Here is a 13,739-nt window from a genome sequence, read left to right as displayed (position 1 = left end):
AGTATAAAATCCTAAATGTTAGGAAAAATAAATTTTTATCTCCAATCCATAAAGTGTTCTATTATTTGTTTACTTATTTGTAGGCATATAATTGGTTAGAATCCTTTCTAGTTTTATTTTTTATTGACTTTTATTAATAAAAGTGTGACTAGGATGGGAAGACATCCTCTAAGTGAATGGCTAAAACTAGAGGTTTACCTAGAGGATGTCTAACTTTTTTTTTGCCACATCATCTTCACATCAATGGGTTGGAGATGATTTTTGATTATGACTTTTTCCTTCACACACATTCCATTGGAGAGGCTCTAAAAAGAGAGCTTGATTCACCTTTTAACCACAACGGAGAAAATTCACCTGAAATCATATTATTAATTAATAAGTGCATGTCGGTAACTCGCGGTAACAAATAGTAGTGGTGATATTTGGTGTACGTAGCAGGTACATGAAAAATGGCCAGTATCATTCGTTATGATCTGAAAAATTCAGATTCAAAAACAAGTTGGAAATCATGGGTTACCTTTAACTGGTTATGTAACATCACACGTTACACAGCTCTTTTTCATTGAAAAAGATTCAGATAGAAAATGGCAAAGATTATATTATTCATTTTTATCTATTAGTTGAACAATAAGACTAACAACAAGGACAGGGGTGATCTTTAAGCAGGGAACTCCAGAATCAGCGGTGAACGGATGAACAGCAAACAATTGTGAACCTCAATCTTCTTTGTGTGTTGAGAATCTGAAAACGAACCACCATTTTCAATCAGTCTTAATTATTTCTTTTCTTCATTCAAAAGCATTTGGGTTTTTTATCTAGAAAAAGTTGGGTATCATGTCTTTATTTTCTGTTTTTTATTTGGTTAGGTCCATAAATGTATATGGACTTATTACCACTGCTGCTTCTCTAATCTTAATCAACGAATAAGATGGTTACTAAACTAATTATTAATTAGCATGTTTCTAGAAACTAGATCAATTATTTTCTTTGAAATTGTCTGGGCAATGATTCATACCATTGACCTACAATATGAATGTATTGATTAATTACTCTTGGTTCCAGCACTCTACGTTACCCGTAAATGTAATTATGGGCGGAACCATGTATCTATGTAAGTACAAATGCGTGCAATTATTCCACTTGTCAATAATTGGCTAGCTAGCTAGGTTGCCTTTATGCAAGATGCCCATGTCATCTGGCTAATGACCAAAACCTTCATGCATGGTTAATTAAATATAAGCTAAGAATTAGTTGTTATTGACGACTTATGATTCGATGGATTTTACATATTTCCTTTGACGTTAAGTGAAAAACAATTTGGTTTCAAACATCTATCTCACTATGTCATGACAGGCTGCTGCAAGGAAAATTCTCTCCACAAAACTTGATAGATGAGGTTAACAGATAGACAAATGACAAAGGATCATACATATTCTCTAATTAAAAAATATATACGTTCATCACTTTAGCAGCACTCCAAAGTTCAGCCACACCAACATTCTTACTTCTATGACATTCCGAGGTTAACACCTAATTACAATCACATCAATCAACCACAAAGAATTTCTGTTTTTCAAAACTTAATTAATTCATTCATTTCCTATATAAATGAACCAACTCTTCACAAACATGATATAGCCATTACCAATCTATATAGCTAACTCGATCTCTTACATTTGGAATCGTATAACTGATTAAGAGAGAAGAGATCTATAGCTAGGTACAGAAATGGGTTCAGCATTAGTTTTCATGGGAGTTTTCATATTTTTGGCGAATGTTTTCTTTCTTTGTCCGACGATTGTACTTGCTCAAGAACAAGGAGGCATAACCAGGCATTACAAATTCGATGTACGTAACTTATTTGCATCAACTAATTTAGAAATGAAACCAAATAATTATTTAAACTTGGTTTCTTGAGTAGTATTTGTTTGTAAGATTTGCGTAGTATATGTTTTACTATGGTGTTTTTGCAGATCAAGATGCAGAACGTAACACGTTTGTGCCACACAAAGAGCATTGTGACGGTAAATGGACAATTTCCAGGGCCAAGAATCGTAGCAAGAGAAGGCGACCGTTTGGTTATAAAGGTTGTGAATCATGTTCAGAACAATATCACACTTCATTGGCATGGTATTCGACAATTAAGGACTGGATGGGCAGATGGTCCTGCTTATGTTACCCAGTGCCCCATTCAGACAGGCCAGACATATGTTTACAATTTCACCATTACTGGACAGAGAGGAACTTTATGGTACCATGCCCATATTTCATGGCTGAGATCTACCTTATATGGTCCTATCATCATCCTCCCCAAGCGCAACGTTCCATACCCCTTCGTCAAACCCTACAAGGAGCTTCCCCCTGTCATTTTCGGTATGTGTACCCAAACTAATTAGTCACATGGAGTCCTAGCATATATATTCTAATTCTACATTAATTGAAAGTTGACTATATATTCATGAATGGAGGCTTCGAATTTCAGGTGAGTGGTTCAATGCCGACACTGAAGCAATTGTTAACCAAGCTATCATGACCGGAGGAGGTCCTAATGTCTCTGATGCCTACACCATGAATGGGTTTCCCGGTCCTCATTATAATTGCTCGGAGAAAGGTATATATCAGAGAAACACGTAGGACTGTAGTTTTGTTCGAGTTTGGTTATATATTCTTAAATAAGGTTTTGTGATTTGACAGATACATTGAGGTTGAAGGTTGAACCAGGAAAGACATATCTTCTACGTTTGATCAATGCTGCACTCAACGATGATCTGTTTTTCAGCATCGCCAACCACACATTCACTATTGTTGATGCCGACGCTGTGTACATTAAACCATTCAAAACCGATACAATTCTCATCACACCAGGTCAAACAACTAATGTTCTCCTTACCACCAAGTCTCAATACCCCAAAGCCACCTATCTCATGGAGGCTAGACCATATGTCACTGGCCTTGGAACCTTCGACAATACCACCACTGCTGGATTTCTTGAATATCATTCACCACTACTCTCTTCATCAAATTCAATCAAGAAACTGCAACTCTTCAGGCCTAGTCTCCCTGCTCTCAATGATACCATAGCTGCCACCAACTTCGCTAAGAAATTCCGTAGCCTTGCGAATAAGCAATTCCCCTGTAACGTCCCGAAAACTGTACAGAAAAGATTCTTTTTCACAGTTGGTTTAGGTACCCAACCATGCGCCAAAAACCAAACTTGTCAAGGACCCAACGGAACGAGGTTCACAGCCGCTGTGAATAATATCTCTTTCGTACTTCCATCCACGGCTCTTCTACAAGCTCACTACTTTGGACAATCTAATGGCGTATACACTACTGATTTTCCTATAAAACCACCAAAACAATTCAACTACACTGGCAACCCACCTAATAATACCATGGTTAGTACTGGTAGCAAAGTTGTGGTGCTCCCATTTAACACAACTGTGGAGGTGATAATGCAAGATACAAGTATTTTGGGTGCTGAAAGCCATCCACTGCATCTTCATGGATACAATTTCTATGTAGTAGGCCAAGGGTTTGGAAACTACAATGCTAATACTGACCCTCAAAACTTTAATCTCGTCGATCCTGTTGAACGGAACACAGTTTCTGTTCCATCGGGTGGTTGGGTCGCCATACGATTCCTTGTTGACAATCCAGGTATATTCAATTTTATGAATTATATTTACCGGTAATCTCCTTTCAGTTCTGGTTCCAATACTAATATTTCTGTTCATTTTGGTGTCAACACAGGTGTATGGTTTATGCATTGCCATTTAGAAGTCCACACAACATGGGGTTTGAGAATGGCTTGGGTTGTACAAGATGGGAAACTCCCTAATCAGAAGCTATTACCTCCACCTTCTGATCTTCCCAAATGTTAAGCTTTTCATCATTTGACTAACAAAATCGGCTGAAGAAAAGAATATACGATTCTTTCTAACTTCAATTTAACAATTTTAACTTAAATGTGCCCATTGTCCGTTGGTGAAAGAGTGAAAGAGTGAGTTTGTGTTTTGTAATATTGTTGCTTTTATGTATTCAATTGTGATTGCTCTTCAAGAAATAAAAATGAATCTATTGTTTTATCAAAAATTCTTGTTTGTTTATACTGTATAACAATTGATTGGGGGTTCATATATGTAAGGAATTAGCACTCAAGAGCACGATGTGCCGGCCCGGAACATCCTAAACTCACGTCGTTGTTATTATTATTTAGCGATTTTACCATTCTACCAAAGAGACATCTGTTATTACGTAATCTGTTACCGATTAGTACCTAAGTTTCTTGGGCCATTGGGTATACCACATGGACTTCACCCTCACATGGACCAGTGCTAGAGCTTAGGGACAAATTTCATATGCTGTTGCATTTTTATAGTGATTGAATCATTGAAAAGTGTAAAAGGTGCTGAAAAGAGTATAATTATGTTGATCTTTGTTGGTACATACAAAACTTTACCGCTTATTTGTTTGGCCTACAAAATAAGACAATCAGGGCAGTATTGCACCTGATTGAGAACAGAACAGGTTCTAAAATAAAGTTTCCCTAGTAATAAAATACAGTAGGAGTGTTGGTCACGTGTACGTGATAAGACTAAACAAAAAAACAAACTCTTTTTGTTGGTATGGTGATGGCACTGATGGGGAAAGGTCAACTTATAGGAGTGCGGGATGAGTTTCATCCATACCTTAACTACCCTATATTGATGTGGAGCTAGCATCTATCCATGGATAATAGAGGTGCATGCATACCTATCACTCGTATGGACAAGAAGACATGTCAAGTTAGATTTAGATGATAATGAAATGTACCAACAACAACAACAACTTTTTCCAACCTTTGTCCCAACAAAAAATCACTATTTTTTTCACCTAGTGCCAACAAAATACAAACATTTAAGGGTCCCCTCATGAATGCCGTTTGTGGCACCCAATTCTAAAGGTGAGCGCTGAATTATTAAATATTCACCCTAACGGGTTGTCCATCCAACATGCATCTAACTTAGGATGAATGCACGAGGTGCAAGCTAGAATTGGGTGTCAAAGACTAGGGAAGCGAACACATTTAGGAGATGTGGACTTTGCTACATGAATGAATGTTGTGTGGCTGAGAATATTGTATCGTCGCCATCTCTTATAGTTACAATCAAAGACAGTAGAATCTAAAGCTAACTTTGAATTGAAAATAATATCACAACAACAACAATAACAACAAATAATTAAAATTACTAGTTAATTAGTAGGCAAGCTAAACCTGAACAACAAATAACAATTGACAAACCATCGTTATCATTATGAAACAAAGATAACTAAACTTAACATCAGCAACAACCAATATAATATCTTGTTTAAAATGATAAAAAAAAATTAGAAAACTAACTAGAAAATTGGTGTATGATCAAATCATCACAAGAGAAAGTTACCAGAAATAAGATAACATTTTCCCCGAGCAAAAAGAAAAATATCGAAAAGGTGTTTTAAGGAAAAATATAGCTTTTAAAATGAGCAAAAGAAAGACAGAATTGTAAAGCTAAAATGATTAAATGTGATATTAACTTTGCAACACTCTAAAGTTAGATATTGTCTAGAGGACGGACCCTTGAAAGTGGCATCTTAACTAAAATGTTCATTTGAAGAAACCAGTTAGCTACTTGGCACCGATTTGATCTCTAGTCTCTTCTCCCTTTTGAATCCATAACAACATTCACCTAATCAACCAAACAATTTCAGTTCAACCCATTATATATAGGGTCTCTACTTTTCGTGGTTCTCCATATCAAACACTTCATCAAGTACCTTTTCAAATATACACTGTAGTTCATTGAGCTACCCAAAAGCACTTATTTTGCTCAATACTACTACCGATGGAAACTACTAAAGCTGCAACTTTGCTCTTTGTTTTGGTAACTTTTCTGTGGTTTTCGCCTGAGCTTGTATTAGCGAAGAACCACGCAGCTTCATCAAGTGTCACCAGACACTACCAATTTGATGTATGTGGCCGTTTGCATTAGTTCAGCATATAAAGCTTTAAGTTTCATTTGTCCTTAATGAAGATATAGTTATAGTTTGTACTTGTCTTTATTTGTGCAGATTAAGTTGCAGAAGGTGACAAGGTTATGTCACACTAAGACTATTGTGACAGTAAATGGACAGTTCCCAGGACCAAGAATTATCGCCAGGGAAGGTGATCGTGTCGTTGTTAAAGTTGTTAACCATATCAAAGACAATATCACCATTCATTGGTATGTACCTTTGGCTATAACGTTATGCTGAGCGAAACCAATATTGGATGCTAATATCTTGTGATGTTGTTACAGGCATGGAATTCGACAGCTTCGAAGCGGATGGGCAGATGGACCTGCATATGTGACTCAATGTCCTATTCAGACAGGACAGAGTTATGTTTACAATTTCACAATTGTTGGGCAAAGAGGAACCCTTTGGTGGCATGCTCATGTCTCATGGTTAAGGTCAACTTTATATGGACCCATTGTTATACTACCCAAACGAAACGTTCCTTACCCGTTTCCCAAACCCGACTTGGAAGCCGTACCCATCATTTTCGGTAAATTATCAAGCCAATTAACTCAATTTTGACACGGATTCATATCCATCAAACTATCATAGATTTAAGGTTTTGATTTTGTTTGTATAATTTTCAGGAGAGTGGTTTAACACAGACACTGAAGCAATTGTAAACCAGGCTATGAGGACTGGAGGAGGTCCTAATGTTTCTGATGCCTACACCTTTAATGGACTTCCTGGACCCTTGTACAACTGCTCTGCTCAAGGTATGCCAACTTAATTCGCTGCGGCTAGCTAAACTTGAAATTCTTACGTAAATATAAGATTGAAGTTATTGTGAATCTTGTTGCAGATACATTCAGATTGAAGGTGAAACCGGGAAAGACATATCTTTTGCGTCTTATCAATGCTGCGCTCAATGATGAACTCTTCTTCAGCATTGCTAATCATACTCTCACTATCGTTGACGTTGATGCGTCTTATATAAAGCCGTTCACCACGGAAACACTCCTCATTACTCCAGGGCAAACAACTAATGTACTTCTCAAGACAAAACCTCATTTCCCTAATGCCACTTTCCTCATGGAAGCTAGACCTTATGCAACAGGCCTAGGTACCTTCGACAATACCACCACCGCTGCTATTCTTGAATACGAACATCCCACTTCAAAGAAAAACAAGACTACCTCTAATACAAAGTCATTTCCCGTATTTAGACCAACTCTTCCTAAACTCAATGACACATCTTTCGCAACCAAATTTTCCAACACACTTCGTAGTCTAGCCTCTACTCGCTTCCCAGCTAATGTCCCTAAGAAAATCAACAGACGATTTTTCTTCACGGTTGGTTTGGGTACCAACCCATGTCCAAAGAACCAAGTTTGCCAAGGACCAACTAATACAACCAAATTTGCAGCTTCAGTGAACAATGTATCTTTCACAATGCCCACCACTGCATTACTACAAGCCCATTTCTTTAACCAATCAAAGGGTGTATACACAACTGATTTCCCTAGTAAACCAGTTTTTCCTTTCAACTACACCGGCACCGCACCTAATAATACTTTACTGAGCCATGGTACAAAAGTAGTGGTACTTCCTCATAACACCGAAGTGGAGCTAGTGATGCAAGATACCAGCATTCTAGGTGCAGAAAACCATCCTTTACATCTCCATGGTTTCAACTTCTATATTGTTGGCAGTGGATTTGGTAATTTTGATTCCAACAAGGACCCTGCCAAATTCAATCTTGTGGATCCTGTAGAACGGAACACCGTCGGTGTGCCAGCTGGCGGTTGGGTTGCAATTCGATTCTTAGCTGACAATCCAGGTGTATGGTTTATGCATTGTCATTTGGAGGTTCACACATCATGGGGTTTGAAGATGGCATGGATTGTCTTGGATGGAAAACTCCCCAATCAGAAACTTCCACCTCCCCCATCCGATCTCCCCAAATGCTGACCACTGGGTCAATAATGTTCTCAAGTAATTTTGATTTTAAACACGTGGAGTAATAACGCAACCTTCGCGTGTTTATTGTAGTTCTTATTGGTCGTCTGCTTCTTCTTTTTTTCAATTGTTCATTTGATTATTTTGGTTGTTGAACATTTTGTATCATCAGATATTTATGAGAATTTTCGTAAGTATGATTTGGCAAACAGTCTAGCAATGTGTGTGAATTGAGTTCATAATATTATTTCCATTGGTCCACTCAACTTCGGCAATTATATATGCCATGTGAAGCTCACACTAATGCTGTCCATATTGTTAGTCCCACATTTATGATATGACTAATCGGAAATTCATGTTTGTCCGTCATATATAAAGCTTCAGTCGACATGTAGTTATATTTCTTGTAAGAATACAGTCTCTTAATTGTAGAAGATCAGTTAGCAATCTATCAACTTTTGAAGCTAGATAAATTGAAAATTGAAGCTAGATAAATTTGGCAACAATGTGCCATCTAAAGTCTAAAAATAGTGAATAAGCAACTAGAGAAAGCTGATGGAATGTTGGAACAAATAATCAAGATATTCATCCAACTCATTAGCATTGATCTTCAGAAGGATTGCTTGTTTGGGATTTGAATAATGTCTGAATCACTTTCTATAGGACATAAGTAAGTCCACTGCATTTGTTGTACTTTTGTAAACTGTTAGATTTTGTGTTTATTTGCGTTGTATCTTTATAGTAATTCCGAATTCGAGTCCCTGACCCGATACAAGTAATTGCAGGTCCGTTTGAGAACTTTCTTGTTTAGTCCAGTAAACCCGATCCGGATTAATGGCTAGTCCAGCGGGAAAACATATTTACTCGCTAGTCCAAAAAAGTTTTGAAAAGAGTAAAATTACTCTACTAACCCTAACATATAATATTATGTATATTAATACATATGTTACTACATATGTAGTATGTAGTATACTAGTAATAACTAGTATACTAGTAGTAATATGTAGTAACTAGTAGCAACTAGTATACTATTAGTAATATGTAGTATATTAGTAGTAATATGTAGTAACTAGTATACTAGTAGCAACTAGTATACTAGTAGTAATATGTAGTATACTAGTACTAGTAGTAATATGTTATGTTTAATACTGTTATGTTATGTACTAATACTACATATTGATATGTACTATGTTATATATTGATACTACGTATCAATATGTAGTATGTTATATATTGATATGTAGTATGTTTGATATGTAGTATGTTATTTATTGATACTACATATTGATATGTAGTATGTTATATATTGATATGTAGTATGTTATGTACTGATACTACATATCAAAAAATTGTTATGTATTGATACTACATGTTACTACTAGTACTAGTTACTAGTATAATATATATGCCTGTTTGAAACTAGTCCAAGTAAAAGCTAGCTAGGAAAAGAAAGAAACAAAAGTCCACCCTCACCCGAGGGTTTCCAACTTAGGCCACTGGTATTATCAATTGATGACTTTAAATGACATCGGCAAAAATAAACAACATTCTAATACCCCTAAAAATTAAGAAAAGGAAAGTAGATTATTTTTTCGCTAAGCAAGAAAAGGAAAGAAGATAATCCTAAAAATACGCGTATTATTTTACCAAATATATAGTTCTAGACCATTGGCTAGTTTATTTTTTACCAAAACCTAAAATTAAAAGGTTTTAGGGTTATGTGAAACTTAATTCCATAGCGGAGAACACACGGTAAATTTCTAGTTTTTAATTTTTTTCTGATTAGTACTTTGATTATGATTTCCTCAGGTAACTCGTTGATTTTAAATCTGGTCTTCTTAATTTGTGGCTAGGAAAAAGAGTATTACAACAATCAATGGAAGAATGGATGAAAGAATTGTTACAGAGTGAATTTTTCGGCACATGTCTTGATCATCAAAATATGAGAAAAAACGAAGTAAATTTATTTTGTATTGATTGTCGTAAACCTATTTGCCAGCATTGTGTTTCTTCTTCTTCGCCACATTTTATTCATCGAAGTCTTAAAGTTAAAAGATATGTTTATGATGGCCTGGTTCGAATCAAAGACATGCAAAATTACTTCGACTGCTCCCAAATTCAAGTATGTTCTTCATCTCAGTACTCTTATCTTCTAATTGATTTATTTTTATTTTTTGCTGGAAAACATCATTAATTCGTGTATTTTGATCATATGTAGCCTTATGTGTTAAACGGTGAAAGAGTCAGATTTTTGAATACTCGATCGAGAGCAAGAGTTAAACGATCTAACCTAATCAACGACAATGGTGCTTATTGTAAAGTGTGTGACAATAGTTTAGCTGATCTTCTGAATAAATATTGCTGCATAGAATGCAAGGTAATTCATCAATCAACCTGAACCCTTACTGTGATTTCTAGTACTATTAGCATATATAGTTAAAAAAAGATTATTCATTGCAAATTACAATTGCAGATTTCAGATTGCGAGGATATCTCTAAAGATTTTGAACAGCAATGCCGAGTCTAATGACGAGGTTTACAAACAGGTCTAATAAAAGTATGATCAGTTCAATTCAGGCACTTGCTACATTATGGACTCTATTTTTTCTATTTATTGTTTGACTACTTCTATAACCTATATAGTCTATAAGATTTTTTGAGAATGCTCAACCTTGGTTATTCACAAAATCATCTGCATTTAACTTATATTACGAGTCTACCAATTAAATTGTTGACTGCACACAAGAATTATCCTGTGTGGGATATGAATGTTTAGTATCCTGTTGTTCGCAGTTTTAAAGTGTTTTTTTTTTCTTTCTTTCTTATCAAAGAAAATTAAAAATATGTTGCTTCTTGAGAAATTAATCTCTCAGGTCTCACCGGCCCCTTCTCCTCCACCGATCACCACCTTCATTCATATTCTACATTTCTTCTTCTAAGTTTTGATTTGATTTTGTACGTCCACTGTATAGAAAAAGAAAAAAAAGAAAATATATATCCGTGTACGGCTCTTTCCTCCACATTTTGAGGTATTGAATGGAAAAGTGTGTTATAGCTTTGGATGGGGAAGTGTGAAGCAAGACACGAAGATGGTTTATGCTGTGTTGATAACAAAACCATTAATTTTAATTTCTTTTTCTTTGTATTACTTTCAGATTGTTGGTTCCCATTTAAAACAAAATTAAGAAGATGGCAGTGGCCACTGACTAATTTCACCTTTTTCTTCCCAAGGATTAATCAACTATACTAATCCTTTGTTATATCGTTTCAACATAATGGTGTATAAATTAAGCAGATTTCTAATTTAGGGTTAAGATATTTTTAATGAGGTTTTAATAAAAATGGAGATTAATGGAGAAGAAATCAAATTGGTTATAGTCAAATTTAATTTGACTTTTATAGGGGGTGAATAGGAAAAAGTAGAATTGGACTTTCAGGGTGGCAACTAGGAAAATTGTGGGTGGCAAATAGGTGAAGCCATTGAAAAAATATATTTTGACACTTTCAACTGTTTGACAACTTTTATCATTTCATTTATCTCTACAAATCTTTTTTTTTCTTTTTTGCTCGGTAAATAGAAATATATCAAGAAAAATGCAATTTACAAACTCTACAAAGTTGAAGCCACCAAGCAGGGGGAAAAGGAAACACAACAAAGAAAACCAAAACCCAAGGAAAGACTAGGGAGGGTCAAAGAACAGACCTCTCCAGTTAGAAATCACATCATGATGCAAAAGATTTGTATAGGTTAAATTCTTAGCAGCCCAATGAAAAGCGCTGATTTTAGAATCAGCAATGATAGCCTCCACAGTGCGTTTCTTGCCATTAAAAGTGCGGGCATTTCTCTCGTTCCAAACGTTCCAACAAACGCTGGCAGGGATCCTCTTCCATATCTCCTTCCCATCATTTTGAGTGGCCACAGATGACCATTTATTCTTAAACAAATTTAACAGGGATGAGAAAGTAGGAAACTGCATACTTTCTTGAGCGAAAAAGTAAGCCCAAACTTGATGAGTGAACCGACAATTCCAGAAGAGGTGAGTACCAAATTCCAACACATTATTGCACAGAGAACATAAATTTGTTGCTGACGAGCCTCCAAAAACAGACAAAGCGCAATTTCTACGCTGCAGATTGTCAATGGTAGGATGACTATCAAGAACAAGTTTCCAAAGGAAAAATCCAATTTTATGAGGCCAAGCATTGAATCAAATTTTCTTTCTAGGAAAAGAAGGATTGCTGGTAGTTAAGGTATCTAGCTGATAGGCAGACTTAACTGAGAAAGCTCCTGAAGATTCACCAACCCAAACAAGCTCGTCATCTTCATCGGGAGAAAAGACTACATTGTTAAGAATTGGAGTCAAAACAGTAAATTCAGCAATCTCAGCATCGTATAAACGTCTGTAGGAGATACCGAAGTTCCAATGGCATCCAGAATCAACAGGAACATAAAGTTTGAGAAGGGAGCAATGTTTGATATTAGATATCTCATATAACCTTGGAAAAGTTTCAACCATTTATCTTCCCAAAAGCGAATTTTATCACCCCTTCCTATTTTGAATTGAGTAAACTTGAAGAAGTCCTCTGCAACTTTATAAATGTTCCTCCACAAGAAATTAGGGTTTTGATTTCAGATTTTTTTAGGTTTTCTGTAAATTGTATCATTGGCTTTTCTTTCGATTTCGTGTCAAGATTCTATGGGGTGAGTTTCTATTTATTCAAATTCTAATTTAGTTCTCTTTAAAGCATACTGGTTTTGACTTTCTTCTATGTGTTGGTGTTTGTCAAGGGTTTTAGAAGCTATGAAGATGGTGGGTTCGATTTGGTAATAGAGGGTATGGAAGATGTTATTCCAATGGATGATTAAACATGAGTGATGTTGATTCGTGAACTGGTGGTGATGTTCTCGGTGAGAAGAACATGGTTTGAATCGTGCTTGGTGGTATGGAGGTAGCAGGTGTTGGGATTGCAAGCCGTGAATAGAGGGTTTGTGGGGTTTGTGGTACAAGTCCATCAGTGGCAGATTGAAGTTATCCTCACCAAGTTATGCTGAATTGATGGTGTTGTTGAATCTGACAAGGGTTAAGAGATCATTGAGAAGAGAAGATACGAATGGTTACTGGTGGTGCTTCAGTCTCAGATGGTGTTGGTATAAAGTGGGGGAGCAGTTCAAGCATATCAAATGCTAGTTCTAGTGAGCATCCCTTTCTCGATAGGTCTTTTACTTTGAATTTCAATTTTTGGGTGAATCTTTACATTACATTTGATTATGGGCATTAGGTTTTTAGGTTTACATAACTTTGTAGGTTTAAAAGCTTTTTTTGGGGCGTTCCTTGGGTGTTTAGATTCCATTAATTGTCTTAGTTTGAAAGTGAACTAATGACAACACCTTGGAGATCTGAAAGTGGTGTTTTTTGACTTGGTTGCATAGATTTGATATTGTAAATGGTGTGGTCGAAGTCAACGGAGTTACAAAAGAGGTTGAGGCTGACAAAGAAGCAGATAAAGATACAAAGGTATAAGATATACTAAATCTTTGTTCAAGTTTTTCCATTTCGAAACAGTGTTTGGGTTATCTTAACTAGATTGTGTACTTGCAGTAGAGAAGGGTGTCCCTGATTTTTGGCTCAATGCTATGAAGACAAATGAAGTTTGATGAAGGAGGTAAGTGATATGATTATCCACTTTTCTCCTCTTTGGAATAAAATTCCAGAACTGTTTGTTTAATTTACTCTTTCTGGAATGTAGGTCACAGAGCAAGT

General features: G+C 35.9%; 3 protein-coding genes across 3 annotated transcripts; 2 read left to right on the top strand and 1 right to left on the bottom strand.

The window, feature by feature from the left end:
• Window positions 1-1,623: 1,623 nt before the first annotated feature.
• LOC113310705 (laccase-17-like) lies at window positions 1,624-4,139 on the top strand. The gene is made up of 5 exons (XM_026559455.1): window positions 1,624-1,848; window positions 1,974-2,373; window positions 2,483-2,611; window positions 2,695-3,660; window positions 3,754-4,139. Exons 1-5 carry the CDS (start codon window positions 1,729-1,731, stop codon window positions 3,882-3,884), a joined length of 1,746 nt encoding a protein of 581 aa, XP_026415240.1. The 5' UTR covers window positions 1,624-1,728; the 3' UTR covers window positions 3,885-4,139.
• Window positions 4,140-5,791: 1,652 nt separating this feature from the next.
• Window positions 5,792-8,193, top strand: LOC113310792 (laccase-17-like). Its single transcript, XM_026559577.1, has 5 exons — window positions 5,792-5,993; window positions 6,094-6,245; window positions 6,321-6,568; window positions 6,666-6,794; window positions 6,881-8,193. The coding sequence occupies exons 1-5, from the start codon at window positions 5,868-5,870 to the stop codon at window positions 7,987-7,989; spliced, it is 1,764 nt and encodes a 587-aa protein (XP_026415362.1). The 5' UTR covers window positions 5,792-5,867; the 3' UTR covers window positions 7,990-8,193.
• A 3,464-nt stretch (window positions 8,194-11,657) lies between these two features.
• Window positions 11,658-12,494, bottom strand: LOC113311203. Its single transcript, XM_026560049.1, has 2 exons — window positions 12,250-12,494; window positions 11,658-12,129 (listed from the first exon to the last, which is right to left on the bottom strand). The coding sequence occupies exons 1-2, from the start codon at window positions 12,492-12,494 to the stop codon at window positions 11,658-11,660; spliced, it is 717 nt and encodes a 238-aa protein (XP_026415834.1).
• Between the last annotated feature and the right edge of the window lie 1,245 nt (window positions 12,495-13,739).

The sequence above is a fragment of the Papaver somniferum genome, chromosome 9 (assembly GCF_003573695.1).
Source record: "Papaver somniferum cultivar HN1 chromosome 9, ASM357369v1, whole genome shotgun sequence".
Classification (NCBI taxonomy): Eukaryota; Viridiplantae; Streptophyta; class Magnoliopsida; order Ranunculales; family Papaveraceae; genus Papaver; species Papaver somniferum.
Note: the sequence above shows the minus strand (reverse complement) of the source record. Positions and strands in the feature narration are given on the sequence as shown.

Coding starts and splice junctions, on each gene's coding strand:
- LOC113310705 (XM_026559455.1), top strand. CDS start 1,729: ATGGGTTCAGCATTAGTTTTCATGGGAGTTTTCATATTTTTGGCGAAT. Junction 2,374..2,482: donor GCTTCCCCCTGTCATTTTCG/GTATGTGTACCC, acceptor TTCGAATTTCAG/GTGAGTGGTTCAATGCCGAC. Junction 2,612..2,694: donor TTATAATTGCTCGGAGAAAG/GTATATATCAGA, acceptor GTGATTTGACAG/ATACATTGAGGTTGAAGGTT.
- LOC113310792 (XM_026559577.1), top strand. CDS start 5,868: ATGGAAACTACTAAAGCTGCAACTTTGCTCTTTGTTTTGGTAACTTTT. Junction 5,994..6,093: donor CCAGACACTACCAATTTGAT/GTATGTGGCCGT, acceptor TTATTTGTGCAG/ATTAAGTTGCAGAAGGTGAC. Junction 6,569..6,665: donor AGCCGTACCCATCATTTTCG/GTAAATTATCAA, acceptor TATAATTTTCAG/GAGAGTGGTTTAACACAGAC.
- LOC113311203 (XM_026560049.1), bottom strand. CDS start 12,494: ATGGTTGAAACTTTTCCAAGGTTATATGAGATATCTAATATCAAACAT. Junction 12,130..12,249: donor TCAGGAGCTTTCTCAGTTAA/GTCTGCCTATCA, acceptor TGTTCTTGATAG/TCATCCTACCATTGACAATC.